The following is an 18582-nucleotide window of genomic DNA, read 5'->3' as shown; positions in this document are numbered from 1 at the left end:
CGGGCTGAATTTGGCCCACAAGCAGAAAATGACAGTAACGAGCCGTAAGTAAACGATTGCTGGAAATGAGCCCAAGAATAAATGGGCTCTGAAGAAGTCCGGAAGATAACATGGGATGGAAACGGCCTAACGGAATAACGGGTCGTTAATGGGTATAAAGTGATACACTGTTCATCACGGGCCAGTTTCACCACGGGCCGTTAATGGGTGTAAAGTGATACACTGTTCATTACGGGCCAGTTTCACCACAGGCCGTTAATAGGCCAAGAGTTACATAGGGCCTCATATGGGCCGAAAGACGTCATGGGCCATACATGGGCTAGAAGTGAAAACGGGCTGGAATCATATTGGATGGCCCAGATGACGCTACTGGGCCTAATTCGGATAGGGCGTAACGGGCCTTGGGTTAGCGGGCTGTAAATGGGCTATATTCGAACAGGCCGTTAACAGGCTTTCCATGGGCCGGCTCGCCAACTTTTGACCAAGTCAAACGGGCCGGCCTTTACACAGGAATGGGCCTCTGTTGGGCTGTGCCATGTGTCGACGTATCATAGGCGCCTATCTGACCCACTGACGAGCTGACACGTGTTTCGTCCGGCCAATAAGAATTTTACACGTGGAAATTTCCCATTGGTCGGGGCTGTTAACGGGTTATCGGATCCAAAACCCGACCCGATAGCTTAATGGCGTTCCGTTACGGTGGATGCCACGTGTCGGTCACCCTTGATGAAAGCACTTATGTGACGCGCGATTTATCGTCATGGAAGTGGACACTTCCGTGATGATAATTTTGGTAATGTCATGGAACACTTCTACGACAGCACAGGTATGACTAGTTTCTGTCATAAATTTGTCATGGATGTACATGCATGACAAAAAAGCGACCTACTGTGACAAACACGTATCATCATGGAAGAGTATTTTTTTGTAGTGTATCCAGGTGGACTATGGTGGAGGGGGGGAAACACACGGCTAAAAGATCAACAGATCAATTGTTATCTCTCTAGAGGTGCCCCCCGCCCCCGTATATAAAGGAGCAAGGGGGGAGAGGCGGCTTTGCAAGGAGGGTGCGCCAAGGGGGGAGTCCTACTCCCACCGGGAGTAGGATTCCTCCTTTCCTTGTTGGAGTAGGAGAAGGGAAGGAAAACGGAGAAGGAAGGAAGGGGGCGCCCCCCTCCCTAGTCCAATTCGGACCAGTCCATAGGGAGGGGTGCGGCCACCCTTTGAGGCCTTTTTCTCCTTTCCCGTATGGCCCATTAAGGCCCAATACGAATTCCCGTAACTCTCCGGTACCCCCCAAAATACCCGAATCACTCGGAACCTTTCCGATGTCCGAATATAGCCGTCCAATATATCGATCTTTACGTCTCGACCATTTCGAGACTCCTCGTCATGTCCCCGATCTCATCCGGGACTCCGAACTACCTTCGGTACATCAAAACACATAAACTCATAATATAACTATCATCGAAACTTTAAGCGTGCGGACCCTACGGGTTCGAGAACTATTTAGACATGACCGAGACATGTCTCCGGTCAATAACCAATAGCGGAACCTGGATGCTCATATTTGTTGGGGAACGTAGCATAAATTCAAAATTTTCCTATGTGTCACCAAGATCTATCTATGGAGAAACTAGCAACGAGGGGAAGGAGAGTGCATCTACATACCCTTGTAGATCGCTAAGCGGAAGCGTTCAAGTGAACGGGGTTGATGGAGTCGTACTCGTCGTGATCCAAATCACCGATGACCAAGTGCCGAACGCACGGCACCTCCGCGTTCAACACACGTACAGCCCGGTGACGTCTCCCATGCCTTGATCCAGCAAGGAGAGAGGGAGAGGTTGAGGAAGACTCCATCCAGCAGCAGCACAACGACGTGGTGGTGGTGGAGGAGCGTGGCAATCCTGCAGGGCTTTGCCAAGCACCACGGGAGAGGAGAAGGACTTGGGAGAGGGGAGGGCTGCACCAAAGGCAAAGGTGTGTCTTGAGAGGCCCTCCTTCCCCACTATATATAGGGAGCCCAAGGGGGGGGGGCGGCCCTAGGAGATCCAATCTCCTAGGGGGGCGGCGGCCAAGGGAGGTTTCCCTCCCCCCCAAGGCACCTAGGGGTGCCTTCCCCTTGTGGGACTCTTCCTTTATTGAAACCCTAGGCGCATGGGCCTCTTGGGGCTGGTGCCCTTGGCCCATGTAGCCCAAGGCGCACCCCCTACAGCCCATGTGGCCCCCCGGGGCAGGTGGCCCCACCCGGTGGACCCCCGGGACCCTTCCGGTGGTTCCGGTACAATACCGATGACCCCGAAACTTGTCCCGATGGCCGAAACAGGATTTCCTATATATAAATCTTTACCTCCGGACCATTCCGGAACTCCTCGTGATGTCCGGGATCTCATCCGGGACTCCGAACAACATTCGGTAACCACATACAAACTTCCTTTATAACCCTAGCATCATCGAACCTTAAGTGTGTAGACCCTACGGGTTCGGGAGACATGCAGACATGACCGAGATGACTCTCTGGTCAATAACAAACAGCGGGATCTGGATACCCATGTTGGCTCCCACATGTTCCACGATGATCTCATCGGATGAACCACGATGTCAAGGACTTAATCAATCCCGTATACAATTCCCTTTGTCTAGCGGTACGATACTTGCCCGAGATTCGATCGTCGATATCTCGATACCTTGTTCAATCTCGTTACTGGCAAGTCTCTTTTACTCGTTCTGTAACACATCATCCCGTGATCAACTCCTTGATCACATTGTGCACATTATGACGATGTCCTACCGAGTGGGCCCAGAGATACCTCTCCGTCACACGGAGTGACAAATCCCAGTCTCGATTCGTGCCAACCCAACAGACACTTTCGGAGATACCCGTAGTGCACCTTTATAGGCACCCAGTTACGTTGTGACGTTTGGCACACCCAAAGCACTCCTACGGTATCCGGGAGTTGCACAATCTCATGGTCTAAGGAAATGATACTTGACATTAGAAAAGCTTTAGCATACGAACTACATGATCTTGTGCTAGGCTTAGGATTGGGTCTTTGTCCATCACATCATTCTCCTAATGATGTGATCCCGTTATCAATGACATCCAATGTCCATGGTCAGGAAACCGTAACCATCTATTGATCAACGAGCTAGTCAACTAGAGGCTTACTAGGGACATGGTGTTGTCTATGTATCCACACATGTATCTGAGTTTCCTATCAATACAATTCTAGCATGGATAATAAACGATTATCATGAACAAGGAAATATAATAATAACTAATTTATTATTGCCTCTAGGGCATATTTCCAACAATATTGGCTCCCACATATTCTACGAAGATCTTTATCGGTCAGACCGCATAACAACATATTTTGTTCCCTTTGTCATCGGTATGTTACTTGCCCGAGATTCGATCATCGGTATCTCAATACCTAGGTCAATCTCGTTACCGGCAAGTCTCTTTACTCGTTCCATAATACATCATCCTGCAACTAACTCATTAGTTGCAATGCTTGCAAGGCTTAAGTGATGTGCATTACCGAGAGGGCCCAGAGATACCTCTCCGACAATCGGAGTGACAAATCCTAATCTCGAAATACGCCAACCAAACAAGTACCTTTGGAGACACCTGTATAGCACCTTTATAATCACCCAGTTATGTTGTGACGTTTGGTAGCACACAAAGTGTTACTCCGGTAAACGGGAGTTGCATAATCTCATAGTCATAGGAACATGTATAAGTCATGAAGAAAGCAATAGCAACATACTAAACGATCGAGTGCTAAGCTAATGGAATGGGTCATGTCAATCACATCATTCTCCTAATGATGTGATCCCGTTAATCAAATGACAACTCATGTCTATGGTTAGGAAACATAACCGTCTTTAATTAACGAGCTAGTCAAGTAGAGGCATACTAGTGACACTCTGTTTGTCTATGTATTCACACATGTATTATGTTTCCGGTTAATACAATTCTAGCATGAATAATAAACATTTATCATATATAAGGAAATAAATAATAATTTTATTATTGCATATAGGTCATATTTCCTTCACTTGGTACTACCGCAGATGTCATCCGTGAGAGGGTTCATATGGGAGAGAGCACATGCCCGAAGCCTACTGTCAGGTTTGCTCGCGTCGCCAGTGAGAGGGTTCACAGACTTAATTCCTCGGGGCTCATGGCCTGGCTATAAGCCGGGCCGACTCAAGGTACGTTTGGCGAGTAGCTTGACATGTTCTCAGCCTTGTGAGGGGCCGGAGTTGATTCCAGATCTGGCACTAGAGTTGGTTCTAAACCCGATGTAGTGTCCGAGGTTGGGGCCAGACCAACGTTAGGGCTTGATGCCGAGACGAGGTCGCCTGAGGCGGGGATGTTTGGTTCCTCCGCACGGTCTTGTAGTGCTAGAGAAGTTGATCCGACGTCCTTGATGGAGATTGGTTCCGGGGTCGAGCCCCCGATGTTCGATAAGCTCTTGATCCCGCCTGGAGTCCATCCTGAAAGAACGAGCTCACCGCGGGAATCTACAGCATATTCCAAGCCTCTGAAAGTCACGATCTGATTTGTGGCGTAATTCTCGACAGGAGCCATATGGCCCATAGAGTCGCACAAAAGATCATGCTACCGAATACGAAAAGCTCGCCTGGGACGAAGATGTCCTTGTAGCCGGTGTCGCAGTTAATCTGTGGATGATCCATCGGTCTTTCCGTTGAACTCACAGCGAAACTCTCAATGAAAGCACCAATGGCGGTGATAAAACCAGCAGACCTCGGGGTAGGGGGTCCCGAACTGTGGATCTCGGATCAGTGGTAACAGGGACGAAGGAGACAATGTTTACCCAGGTCTGGGCCCTCTCGAAGAGGTAATACCCTACGTCCTGCTTTGATTGTATTGATGATGATGATGATGTATCGAGTACATGCTTAATCTACCTCGAGATCATAAGGAGAGATCTAAGGGCTAGATGAATGTGATTGTGATTCGGTCCCCTCTACGTGCTAAACCCTCTAGCTTATATACACACCAGGTAGGGCATCTAGGGTTACATGGTTGGTATCTAGGGGCGTTCATGGACGGCAGGAGATGTCTTGGAGCATACGTCAAGTCTTCGGTAAATGCGGTCTTGATCACGTCCAGGCGTGTAGCTTCTGGAGTCCAACTAGAGCCAAGAGTGGTCTCCTAACCAATCGCCGCAATGATCTCGCTGGTTTAGGCTTGCAAGAGCCTAAGCTTGGGGAAGTTTATCACCACTTCTACATCAAGATGTGGCGGCATTTGAATAAATTATAATGAGGTTGTACTTAAGCTCGAGGAGCTTCAAAACACTCGTCTTGGTTTGTTCCAACACTTTGCTTTTTATTTGCTTATGCTTTTTATTTGTTTTTGCCTTTGTGATTTTTCAGTTACAAGTTAGTTTTCAAAAACCAAAAAATATAATAAGCTTTGCTTTTCTTTTGTCCTTATTTATGTTGGGAAACGTTGCATGGAAAACAAAAAAAATTCTACGCACACGCAATGATCTATCCATGGAGATGCATAGCAACGAGGGGGAGAGTGGGTCTACGTACCCTCATAGACCGTAAGCGGAAGCGTTTCACAACGCGGTTGATGTAGTCGAACGTTCTTCACGATCCATCGATCGAGTACCGAACGTACGGCACCTCCGAGTTTTGCACACGTTCAGCTCGATGACGTCCCTCGCCTTCTTGATCCAGCAAGACGTCGAGGTAGTAGATGAGTTCCGTCAGCACGACGACGTGGTGACGGTAATGGTGAAGTGATCCTCGCAGGGCTTCGCCTAAGCACTATGAAGATATGACCGTGGGAGTAAACGATGGGGGGGGGGGGCGCCGCACAGGACTAACAATTGTCCAAGGTGTGCTAGAGGCGACCCCCACATATATATATATATATATGTGGGAGGGTGATACGTCTCCAACGTATCTATATTTTTTGATTGTTCCATGCTATTATATTATCTGTTTTGGATGTTTATGGGCTTTATTATACACTTTTATATTATTTTTGGGACTAACCTACTAACCCAAGGCCCAGTGCAAATTGCTGTTTTTTTGCCTATTTCAGTGTTTCGCAGAAAAGGAATATCAAACGAAATCCAAACGGAATGAAACCTTCGGGAGAGTTATTTTTGAAACAAACGTGATCCAGGGGACTTGGAGTGGACGTCAAGAAACAAACGAGGGAACCACGAGGCAGGGAGGCGCGCCTGCCCCCTGGACACGCCCCCACCCTCATGGGCCCCTCGTAGCTCCACCGACCTACTTCTTCATCCTATATATATATCCATATACCTCGAAAACATCCAGGAGCACCACGAAACCCTATTTCCACCGCCGCAACCTTCTGTACCCAAGAGATCCCATCTTGGGGCCTTTTCCGGAGCTCCGTCGGAGGGGGAATCGATCATGGAGGGCTTCTACATCAACACCATAGCCTCTCCGACGATGTGTGAGTAGTTTACCATACACTACAGGAATCAGCTACTTTGCCATCTGCCACGGCGGACGGCAAAGCCAGGGATGGCGGACGGCAAAGAGCTTTGCCGTCAGTGGCGGACGGCAAACAGTGACGGCAAAGACAGGGTCGGCAAACAGGCCCTTTGCCGTCTGCTTTTTATAGCGGACGACAAAGAGTGCTTTGCCTACAGCGGCGGACGGCAAAGAGGAGTGATGGCAAAATACTGGACGTCCGCCAGCGTTAGTCCGTTAGGCGGCTAACGGCGGCCTTTGCCGTCAGCCAGCGGACGGCAAATTTGAGCACCTCTTTGCCGTCTGCCGTCCCTGGCAGATGGCAAAGAGACCAAATTGGCATTAATTCTGTTTCTTCTTATATCCATTCATTTTCATAGAAAATCAAACACACAGACACACATACATATATATATATATATGACCAATATAGGATATCCAACACATGTTACCAATAGTAGCAAGTTTCATCCATACATATACATAGTTTCATCAATATTACACAGTTTCATCCATAGGTAGCAAGTTTCACAAAGTAAAAAACAAAAACTGAAGACAAGCACTCCATATCTGAAATTACAAGAAATGACCTAAAACTAAATATCTATTTTCCTAGGCAGCACACACTTGACCACCATAGCAGCTTGCCGGACAAGTATCTGTGGAGCACAAAACAACAGTCAGCCTGATTAGAAATTTTAAGGAGAGCAGTGCTAGTTTAAGAGTTATGAACAGATATAAATGGTGCATAAATTCCTATTATTCAACAAACATAAGTTATTTCCAAGTGAAACACGGGGCAATGTTATCCACTTCAAAACAGAACAGAACACATAGGTACACACATCGTCAAGTTTTTCCACAAATGAGTTACTGATTGAGTTCAAGAAATGACCAAGGGCCTAATTGGTTCACAGGACCTAAAAACTCATAAATAGGGAAATCACTGGGTTGCAATGTCATGCCCTCTCTTGATACAATATGTTCGACAGGATGTTTGAGTGCATCATAGAAAACCATAGGAGTTTTTCAAGGCCGCATATTACAATCATATGGAATAATTTGAAGCAGAGAGGCCCCAAAAGGGGAAATCATGCTGTGTGGGAAAAGAGAATACCATTCACCGTAATGAAAAATATAGCATGCCAGAATCACTATTCTAGAGCACATATCCGTACCAAACCATTTATAGTGTTTCCAACTCTTCTAAGCATGTTAGAACACCATGAGGACAATCAAATTGAGTTATCTAAGCAATTTGACAATCAAATGGAGTTAACACAGGCCCCAGGGTTAGGGATTTAGTGATGGCAATAGTCTGCCAGCCGGCTTCCTCAATAGAAGGGACAGACCCAGTGCTAGAAGCAGAACAAGAACGTTGATACACAAGATAAGCACAAGCCCTTGAGAGCAGTATGCTTGGCAGAACAATTAATTAACCTCTAGAAGCAGAAGCAGCACGTTGATAGACAAGCTATTATGAAGAACCAACCTTGAGAGCGGTCTGCTTGCGCAAGATATCATTGGACTTGAACATGACTGTGGCAATCTAGATCATGACGAAGAAACCTACACAATATAAACTCAATTGGAATGAGGAACTCGCCATCATCTTCTGACCAAGAGGCATCAAGTACCTAGACAAAAAAGTAAGAGCACAATAAGATACAATGTATGCCGGTGGACATGTTTAACAGCAAGAAAACTACCCTATGAATAGCATAGTTAAATGTGATTCCTCCTAGTAGTATGTGTTCTATTATTCATAGTGATGAGAGCCCGAGACTATGCCAATAATGTCCAGAAAGAAAAGGCCTCCAAAATGTAGCATTATTTCAGTAGCAAGATTTTCTTTTTGGAAATAGGTTTATCCGAGGAGCGTTGATCTACGTCACATACTGTAATGCAGGCACTTCATTTGTTTTTAAGAAACTTGAGATTACTGCTGGTGCTAAAACAAAGCCCACCAAAATCCTCTTTCAGCTAAAATACCAATTCACGTACTAGCTAGCATCACTAGTTAAGCAAACAGATTTATCACTTGTAGCAGCGCTGACCAAATTGCCACGGCAGCAGAACCCCAGCCATATGAGTACCCTGTCTTAAATCTAGACTATACCACTTGTGCAACTGACATTGAGATTTCAGAGGGCGGGCACAGCAGAACGGCAAGTGCTATACCTTCACATTGGGGTCCCTGAGGTTGGCGTGCAGCCACTCGGCGGACACAACAGGCTCAGTTCGCGGCACCGCGTGGACGACGCTCGACGCGGTGTTGGTGGCGGCGGCCTTCGAGACGGCCGACGACATGGCGTTGAAGCACGCGGTGATCCCGAACCGCGTCATCGATGGCGACAGCGATGCCCCGCACCCGACCTCCGCCGCGCGCGCCCATCCGGGCCTGCCATACAAGTTTCCAAGAAAATTATGACAGCCTCAACAAGTACTGAACGAAAAGAAGATCTGACAACTACTCCCTCTGTCTCAAAATATACAGAAACATCAGAAACTTGTGTACCTTCCAAATGGACCAAACACTGTGTTGATCGCTTGGAGAAAATATATGCTTTGAGGAAGAAGAATTGTTGTCGCGCTGCCTATGTAAGAAGGTTCCCGCATAAGTAATCAGGTTGATCATGAGCTTAACACTAAGCAGTTACAGAAAATAGTAGAGATGAAGCAAGCAACAATATTTACTTCCGGGATATTATCAGCGGATCCATGAGACGGTCAGGCTTTGAACCCTCTGCTGCCCACAAGTATCAGTATCAAAATGACCTTGCCCAGGTAGTGTACCAACCACATATTAGCACGAGCTCGTCCAAATACAAGACACGATGGGGACTGAAGAACAACGAGACTGCAAACAGAATTAGCATTGTAGGAACTGCGGAGCACAGGCAACGCAATCGATAGTACTGAGCCACAGACAGAGCAAGCGAGCAGGCACGGAAAAAACAGGGCGGAGGAGCGGGACTCATGCGCGCTCGAGCTCGTCGGGATCGGGATCTTCGGCTGCGGCCGCGGCGAGCCAGAGCAGCGCCATCGCGCAGATCCCAGGGGCCCACCGGCGCCCCATCCCCGCCTCCCGGCCAGCCTCGGATCTCCCATGGCGGGCGGGGCACAGAGGAGCTCGGTGCTCGGCTCCCATGGCGGTGGCGGATCTCGAGGTCGGGGCGACCGGCGACGAGGCTTCCATGGCGGGGCGGCGAGCTTGTGGGGAGGTGGCGGCGCGCGACGTGGCGCAGGCGGCAGCGCGAGGCGGCGAGGCTCCTGGGGTCCGGTGAGGTGGCAGCACGCACCGGCGGGCGGAGGCGAGGTGGCGCAGCAGCGCGGGGTCGAGGAAGGCGGGGTCGGGAGGCTCTCGGCTGTGGGGCGGGCGTCGTCGAATCCCGCCGGAGCTTGCCGGAATCGGCCGGCGTAGCTTCTCACGGGAGGGAGAGGGAGAGACGAGCGGGAGGGAGAGAGGGGTGGGGCAGAGAGATAGGGGCGGAGAGGGAGGGGATAGAGACAGAGGAGGTGGGGCAACGGTTTTTTTTACCAGCAAAAAAAGATAGCCCCCTCTTTGCCGTCCGCTAACAGATGGCAAAGAATCTTTGCCGTCCGCCAGCAGATGGCAAAAAGTGGGGTTGGACCGTTGCAGTATATTGGCATCCGGTGGCACCTCTTTGCCGTCCGCTGACATTCTTTGTCATCTGCCAGCAGACGGCAAAGAAATGACAGATGGCAAAGACCTTCTTTGCCGTCTGCCAGTTCTTTGCCGTCTGTTGTTTGGTAGCTGATGGCAAAGACCTTCTTTGCCGTCCGCAAGCAGACGACAAAGAACTGGCAGACGGCAAAATCCCTGATTCCAGTAGTGATAGACCTTTGGGTCCATATTATTAGCTAGATGGCTTCTTCTCTCTCTTTGGATCTCAATACAAAGTTCTCCTCGATCTTCTTGGAGATCTATTCGATGTAACTCTTTTTGCGGTGTGTTTGTCGAGATCCAATGAATTGTGGGTTTATGATCAAGTTTATTTATGAATAATATTTTATTCTTCTCTGAAATCTTTTATGTATGATTAGTTATCTTTGCAAGTCTTTTTGAATTATCAGTTTGGTTTGGCCTACTAGATTGGTCTTTCTTGCAATGGGAGAAGTGCTTAGCTTTGGGTTCAATCTTGCGGTGTCCTTTCCCAGTGACAGCAGGGGCAGCAAGGCACGTATTGTATTGTTTCCATCGAGGATAAAAAGATGGGGTTTATATCATATTGCTTGAGTTTATCCCTCTACATCATGTCATCTTGCCTAATGCGTTACTCTGTTCTTATGAACTTAATACTCTAGATGCATGCTGGATAGCGGTCGATGTGTGGAGTAAGAGTAGTAGATGCAGAATCGTTTCGGTCTACTTTTCACGGATGTGATTGAAGGAAATATGCCCTAGAGGCAATAATAAAGTTATTATTTATTTCCTTATATCATGATAAATGTTTATTATTCATGCTAGAATTGTATTAACCGGAAACATAATACATGTGTGAATACATAGACAAACAGAGTGTCACTAGTATGCCTCTACTTGACTAGCTCATTAATCAAAGATGGTTATGTTTCCTAACCATGAACAAAGAGTTGTTATTTGATTAACGAGGTCACATCATTAGTTGAATGATCTGATTGACATGACCCATTCCATTAGCTTAGCACCCGATCGTTTAGTATGTTGCTATTGCTTTCTTCATGACTTATACATGTTCCTATGACTATGAGATTATGCAACTCCCATTTGCCAGAGGAACACTTTGGGTGCTACCAAACGTCACAACATAACTGGGTGATTATAAAGGAGTACTACAGGTGTCTCCAAAGGTAGATGTTGGGTTGGCATATTTCGAGATTAGGATTTGTCACTCCGATTGTCGGAGAGGTATCTCTGGGCCCTCTCGGTAATGCACATCACATAAGCCTTGCAAGCATTGCAACTAACGAGTTAGTTGCCGGATGATGTATTACGGAACGAGTAAAGAGACTTGCCGGTAACGAGATTGAACTAGGTATTGGATACCGACGATCGAATCTCGGGCAAGTAACATACCGATGACAAAGGGAACAACGTATGTTGTTATGCGGTCTGACCGATAAAAGATCTTCTTAGAATATGTAGGAACCAACATGGGCATCCAGGTCCCGCTATTGGTTATTGACCAGACATGTGTCTCAGTCATGTCTACATTGTTCTCGAACCGTAGGGTCCGCACGCTTAACGTTACGATGACAGTTATTATGAGTTTATGCATTTTGATGTACCGAAGGTTGTTCGGAGTCCCGGATGTGATCACGGACATGACGAGGAGTCTCGAAATGGTCGAGACATAAAGATTGATATATTGGAAGCCTATGTTTGGACATCGGAAGTGTTCCGGGTGAAATCAGGATTTTACCTGATTACCGGGAGGTTACCGGAACCCCCCGGGAGTCATATGGGCCTTATTGGGCTTTAGTGGAAAGGTGAAAGGGGCTGCCCATAGTGGGCTGCGCGCCTCCCCCCTCCCCTAGTCCTATTAGGACTAGGAGAGGTGGCCGGCCACCTCTCTCTCTCTCTCTCTCTCTTTCCCCCTTGGGAGTCCTATTTGGAATAGGATTGGGGGGGGGGGAGTCCTACTCCCGGTAGGAGTAGGACTCCTCCTGCGCCTCCATAGGGCTGGCCGCACCCCTCCCCCTTGGCTCCTTTATATACGGAGGCAGGGGGCGCCTCTAGACACACAAGTTGATCATTGAGATTGTTCCTTAGCTGTGTGCGGTGCCCCCTGCCACCATATTCCACCTCGATCATATCGTTGTAGTGCTTAGGCGAAGCCCTGCGTCGGTAGAACATCAAGATCGTCATCACGCCGTCGTGCTGATGGAACTCCTCCCCGAAGCTTTGCTGGATCGAAGCCCGGGGATCGTCATCGAGCTGTACATGTGCTAAGAACTCGGAGGTGTCGGAGTAACGGTGCTTGGATCGGTCGGATCGGGAAGAAGACGTACGACTACTTCCTCTACGTTGTGTCAACGTTTCCATTGCGATCTACAAGGGTATGTAGATCAGACTCTCCCCCTCGTTGCTATACATCACCATGATCTTGCGTGTGCGTAGGAAAATTTTGAAATTACTACGTTCCCCAACAGTGGCATCCGAGCCTAGGTTTTATGGTTTGATGTTATATGCACGAGTAGAACACAAGTGAGTTGTGGGTGATATAAGTCATACTGCCTACCAGCATGTCATACTTTGGTTCGGCGGTATTGTTGGATGAAGCGGCCCGGACCGACATTACGCGTACGCTTACGCGAGACTGGTTTCCCCGACGTGCTTTGCTCATAGGTGACCTGCGGGTGACTGTTTCTCCAACTTTAGTTGAACCGAGTGTGACTACGCCCGGTCCTTGCGAAGGTTAAAACGGAGTCTATTTGACAAACTATCGTTGTGGTTTTGATGCGTAGGTGAGATTGGTTCTTGCTTAAGCCCATAGCAGCCACGTAAAACTTGCAACAACAAAGTAGAGGACGTCTAACTTGTTTTTGCAGGGCATGTTGTGATGTGATATGGTCAAAACGTGATGAGATATAAGTTGTTGTATGAGATGATCATGTTTTGTTAAAGTTATCGGCAACTGGCAAAACCTTATGGTTGTTTCTTTATTGCATAAGATGCAAGCGCCAAATAATTGCTTTACTTTATCGCTATGCGATAGCAATAGTTGCAAGAGCAATAGTTGGCGAGACGACCACATGACGACACATTGATATAGATCAAGATGATGGAGATCATGGTGTCATGCCGGTGACGATATAGATCATGACAGTACTTTGGAGATGGAGATCAAAGAAGCAAGATGATGATGGCCATATCATGTCACATATTTTGATTGCATATGATGTTTATCTTTTATACATCTTATTTTGCTTAGTTTGATGGTAGCATTTTAAGATGATCTCTCACTAATCATCAAGAAGTGTTCTCCCTGAGTATGCACCGTTGCGAAAGTTCTTCGTGCTGAGACACCACGTGATGATCGGGTGTGATAGGCTCAACGTTCAAATACAACGGGTGCAAAAACAGTTGCACACGCGGAATACTCAGGTTATACTTGACGAGCCAAGCATATACAGATATGGCCTCGGAACACGGAGACCGAAAGGTCGAGCGTGAATCATATAGTAGATATGATCAACATAGTGATGTTCACCAATGAAACTGCTCCATCTCACGTGATGATCGGACATGGTTTAGTTGATTTGGATCACGTGATCACTTAGAGGATTAGAGGGATGTCTATCTAAGTGGGAGTTCTTAAGTAATATGATTAAATTGAACTTAAATTTATCATGAACTTAGTCCTGGTAGTATTTTGAAAATTATGTTGTAGATCAATAGCTCACGTTGTTGCTTCCCTATGTTTATTTTGATATGTTCCTAGAGAAAATTATGTTGAAAGATGTTGGTAGCAATAATGCGGATTGGATCCGTGATCTGAGGTTTGTCCTCATTGCTGCACAGAAGAATTATGTTCTTGATGCACCGCTAGGAGACAGACCTATTGCAGGAGCAGATGCAGACGTTATGAACGTTTGGCTAGCTCAATATGATGACTACTTGATAGTTTAAGTGCACCATGCTTAACGGCTTAGAATCGGGACTTCAAAGACGTTTTGAACGTCATGGACCATATGAGATGTTCCAGGAGTTGAAGTTAATATTTCAAGAAAATACCCGAGTTGAGAGATATGAAGTCTCCAACAAGTTCTATAGCTAAAAGATGGAGGAGAATCGCTCAACTAGTGAGCATGTGCTCAGATTGTCTGGGTACTACAATCGCTTGAATCAAGTGGGAGTTAATCTTCCAGATAAGATAGTGATTGACAGAATTCTCTAGTCACCATCACCAAGTTAGTAGAACTTCGTGATGAACTATAATATGCAAGGGATAACGGAAACAACTCCCAAAGCTCTTCGTGATACTTAAATCAACGAAGGTAGAAATCAAGAAAAACATCAAGTGTTGATGGTTGACAAGACCACTAGTTTCAAGAAAAGGCAAAGGGAAGAAGGGGAACTTCAAGAAGAACGGCAAGCTAATTTCTGCTCAAGTGAAGAAACCCAAGTCTGGTCCTAAGCCTGAGACAAAGTGCTTCTACTGCAAAGGGATTGGTCACTGGAAACGGAACTACCCCAAGTATTTGGCGGATAAGAAGGATGGCAAAGTGAAATACATGTTATTGATGTGTACTTTACTAGTGTTTATAGCAACCCCTCAGTATTTGATACTGGATCAGTTGCTAAGAGTAGTAACTCGAAACGGGAGTTGCAGAATGAACAGAGACTAGTTAAGGGTGAAGTGACGATGAGTATTGGAAATAGTTCCAAGATTGATATGATCATCATCGCACACTCCCTATACTTTCGGGATTAGTGTTAAACCTAAATAAGTGTTATTTGGTGTTTGCGTTGAGCATGAATATGATTTGATCATGTTTATTGTAATACGGTTATTCATTTAAGTAAGAGAATAAATTGTTGTTCTGTTTACATGAATAAAACCTTATATGGTTACACACCCAATGAAAATAGTTCGTTGGATCTCGATCGTAGTGATACACATAATCATAATATTGAAACCAAAAGATGCAAAGTTAATAATGATAGTGCAACTTATTTGTGGCACTGCCGTTTAGGTCATATTGGTGTAAAACGCTTGAAGAAACTCCATGCTGATGGGATTTTGGAATCACTTGATTATGAATCACTTGATGATTGCGAACCATGCCTCATGGGCAAGATGACTAAGACTCCGTTCTCCGGAGCGAGCAACTGACTTATTGGAAATAATACATACTGATGTATGCGGTCCGATGAGTGTTAAGGCTCACGGCAAGTATCGTTATTTTCCGAACTTCATAGATGATTTGAGCAGATATGGGTATATCTACTTGATGAAACAAAGGTCTGAAACATTTGAAAAGTTCAAAGAATTTCAGAGTGAAGTGGAGAATCATCGTAACAAAAATGAAAGTTTCTACGAAATGATCGCAGAAGTAAAATATTTGAGTTACGAAGTTTGGTCTTCAATTAAAACAATGTGGAATAGTTTCACAAACTCATGCCACCTGGAACACCACAGCATAATGGTGTGTCCGAATGTCATAACCGTACTTTATTAGATATGGTGCGATCTATGGTGTCTCTTACCGATCTACCACTATCGTTTTGGGGTTATGCATTAGAGACAGCTGCATTCACGTTAAATAGGGCACCATCTAAGTCCGTTGAGACGACACAATCTGAACTGTGGTTTGGCAAGAAACCAAAGTTGTCGTTTCTTAAAGTTTGGGACTGCGATGCTTATGTGAAAAAGTTTCAACATGATAAGCTCGAACCCAAATCGGAGAAGTAAATCTTCATAGGATATCCAAAGGAAACTATTGGATACACCTTCTATCACAGATCCGAAGGCAAGACTTTTGTTGCTAAATTCGAAAACTTTCTAGAGAAGGAGTTTCTCTCGAAAGAAGTGAGTGGGAGGAAAGTAGAACTTGACGAGGTAACTGTACCTGCTCCCTTACTGGAAAGTAGTACATCGCAGAAAACTGTTTCAGTGACACCTACACCAGTTAGTGAGGAAGCTAATGATAATGATCATGAAACTTCAGATCAAGATACTACTGAACCTCGTAGATCAACCAGAGTAAGATCCGCACCAGAGTGGTACGGTAATCCTGTTCTGGAAGTCATGCTACTAGATCATGATGAACCTACGAACTATGAAGAAGCGATGGTGAGCCCAGATTCCGCAAAGTGGCTTGAAGCCATGAAATCTGAGATGGGATCCATGTATGAGAACAAAGTATGGACTTTGGTTGACTTGCCCGATGATCGGCAAGCAATTGAGAATAAATGGATCTTCAAGAGGAAGACGGACGCTGATAGTAGTGTTACTATCTACAAAGCTAGATTTGTCGCAAAAGGTTTTCGACAAGTTCAAGGTGTTGACTACGATGACAGTTTCTCACTCGTATCTATGCTTAAGTCTGTCCAAATCATGTTAGCAATTGCCGCGTTTTATGAAATCTGGCAAATGGATAAACAAAACTGCATTCCTTAATGGATTTACTAAAGAAGAGTTGTATACGATGCAACCAGAAGGTTTTGTCAATCCGAAAGGTGCTAACAAAATGTGCAAACTCCAGCGATCCATCTGTGGACTAGTGCAAGCATCTCGGAGTTGGAATATACGCTTTGATGAGTTGATCAAAGCATATAGTTTTATACAGACTTGCGGTGAAGCCTGTATTTACGAGAAAGTGAGTGGGAGCACTACAGCATTTATGATAAGTATATGTGAATGACATATTGTTGATCGGAAATAATGTAGAATTATTCTGTAAAGCATAAAAGGAGTGTTTGAAAGGAGTTTTTCAAAGAAAGACTTCGGTGAAGCTGCCTACATATTGAGCTCCAAGATCTATAGAGATAGATCAAGACGCTTGATAAGTTTTTTCAATGAGTACATACCTTGACAAGATTTTGAAGTAGTTCAAAATGGAGCAGTCAAAGAAAGAGTTCTTGCCTGTATTACAAGGTGTGAAGTTGAGTAAGACTCAAAGCCCGACCACGGCAGAAGATAGAAAGAGAATGAAAGTCATTCCCTATGCCTTGGCCATAGGTTCTATAAAGCATGTCATGCTGTATACCAGATCTATTGTATACCCTACACTGATTAGGCAAGGGAGTACAATAGTGATCTAGGAGTAGATCACTGGACAGCGGTCAGAATTATCCTTAGTGAAATAAGGATATGTTTCTCGATTATGGACATGACAAAAAGGTTCGTCGTAAAGGGTTACGTCGATGCAAGGTTTTGACACTGATCCAGATGATTCTAAGTCTCAATCTGGATACATATTGAAAGTGGGAGCAATTAGCTAGAGTAGCTCCATGCAGAGCATTGTTGACATAGAAATTTGCAAAATACATGTGGATCTGAATGTGGCAGACCCATTGACTAAGATTCTCTCACAAGAAAAACATGATCACACCTTAGTACTCTTTGGGTGTTAATCACATAGCGATGTAAACCAGATTACTGAATCTAGTAAACCCTTTGGGTATTGGTTACATGGCGATGTGAACTATGGGTGTTAATCACATGATGATGTGAACTATCGATGTTAATCACATGGTGATGTGATCTAGATTATTGACTCTAGTGCAAGTGGGAGACTGAAGGAAATATGCCCTAGAGGCAATAATGAAGTTATTATTTATTTCCTTATATCATGATAAATGTTTATTATTCATGCTAGAATTGTATTAACCGGAAACATAATACATGTGTGAACACATAGACAAACAAAGTGTCACTAATATGCCTCTACTTGACTAGCTCGTTAATCAAAGATGGTTATGTTTCCTAACCATGAACAAAGAGTTGTTATTTGATTAACGAGGTCACATCATTAGTTGAATGATCTGATTGACATGACCCATTCCATTAGCTTAGCACCCGATCGTTTAGTATGTTGCTATTGCTTTCTTCATGACTTATACATGTTCCTATGACTATGAGATTATGCAACTCCCGTTTGCCAGAGGAACACTTTGGGTGCTACCAAACATCACAACGTAACTGGGTGATTATAAAGGAGTACTACAGGTGTCTCCAAAGGTAGATGTTGGGTTGGTGTATTTCGAGATTAGGATTTGTCACTCCGATTGTCGGAGAGGTATCTCTGGGCCCTCTCGGTAATGCACATCACATAAGCCTTGCAAGCATTGCAACTAATGAGTTAGTTGCGGGATGATGTATTACGGAACGAATCATGTCTACATTGTTCTCAAACCGTAGGGTCCACACGCTTAACGTTACGATGACAATTATTATGAGTTTATGCATTTTGATGTACCTAAGGTTGTTCGGAGTCCCGGATGTGATCACAGACATGACGAGGAGTCTCGAAATGGTCGAGACATAAAGATTGATATATTGGAAGCCTATGTTTGGACATCGGAAGTGTTCCGGGTGAAATCAGGATTTTACCGGATTACCGGGAGGTTACCGG

At 45.4% G+C, this 18582-nt stretch overlaps 1 protein-coding gene across 1 annotated transcript; it reads right to left on the bottom strand.

The window, feature by feature from the left end:
* Positions 1-7993: 7993 nt before the first annotated feature.
* LOC147988445 (uncharacterized) lies at positions 7994-9370 on the bottom strand. Its single transcript, XM_087540379.1, has 4 exons — positions 9193-9370; positions 9014-9092; positions 8677-8901; positions 7994-8132 (listed from the first exon to the last, which is right to left on the bottom strand). The coding sequence occupies exons 1-4, from the start codon at positions 9216-9218 to the stop codon at positions 8016-8018; spliced, it is 447 nt and encodes a 148-aa protein (XP_087396505.1). The 5' UTR covers positions 9219-9370; the 3' UTR covers positions 7994-8015.
* Between the last annotated feature and the right edge of the window lie 9212 nt (positions 9371-18582).

This window comes from Triticum urartu, chromosome 1A (assembly GCF_056163025.1).
Source record: "Triticum urartu cultivar PI428250 chromosome 1A, HENAU_Tu73, whole genome shotgun sequence".
In the NCBI taxonomy this organism is placed as follows: domain Eukaryota; kingdom Viridiplantae; phylum Streptophyta; class Magnoliopsida; order Poales; family Poaceae; genus Triticum; species Triticum urartu.
Note: the sequence above shows the minus strand (reverse complement) of the source record. Positions and strands in the feature narration are given on the sequence as shown.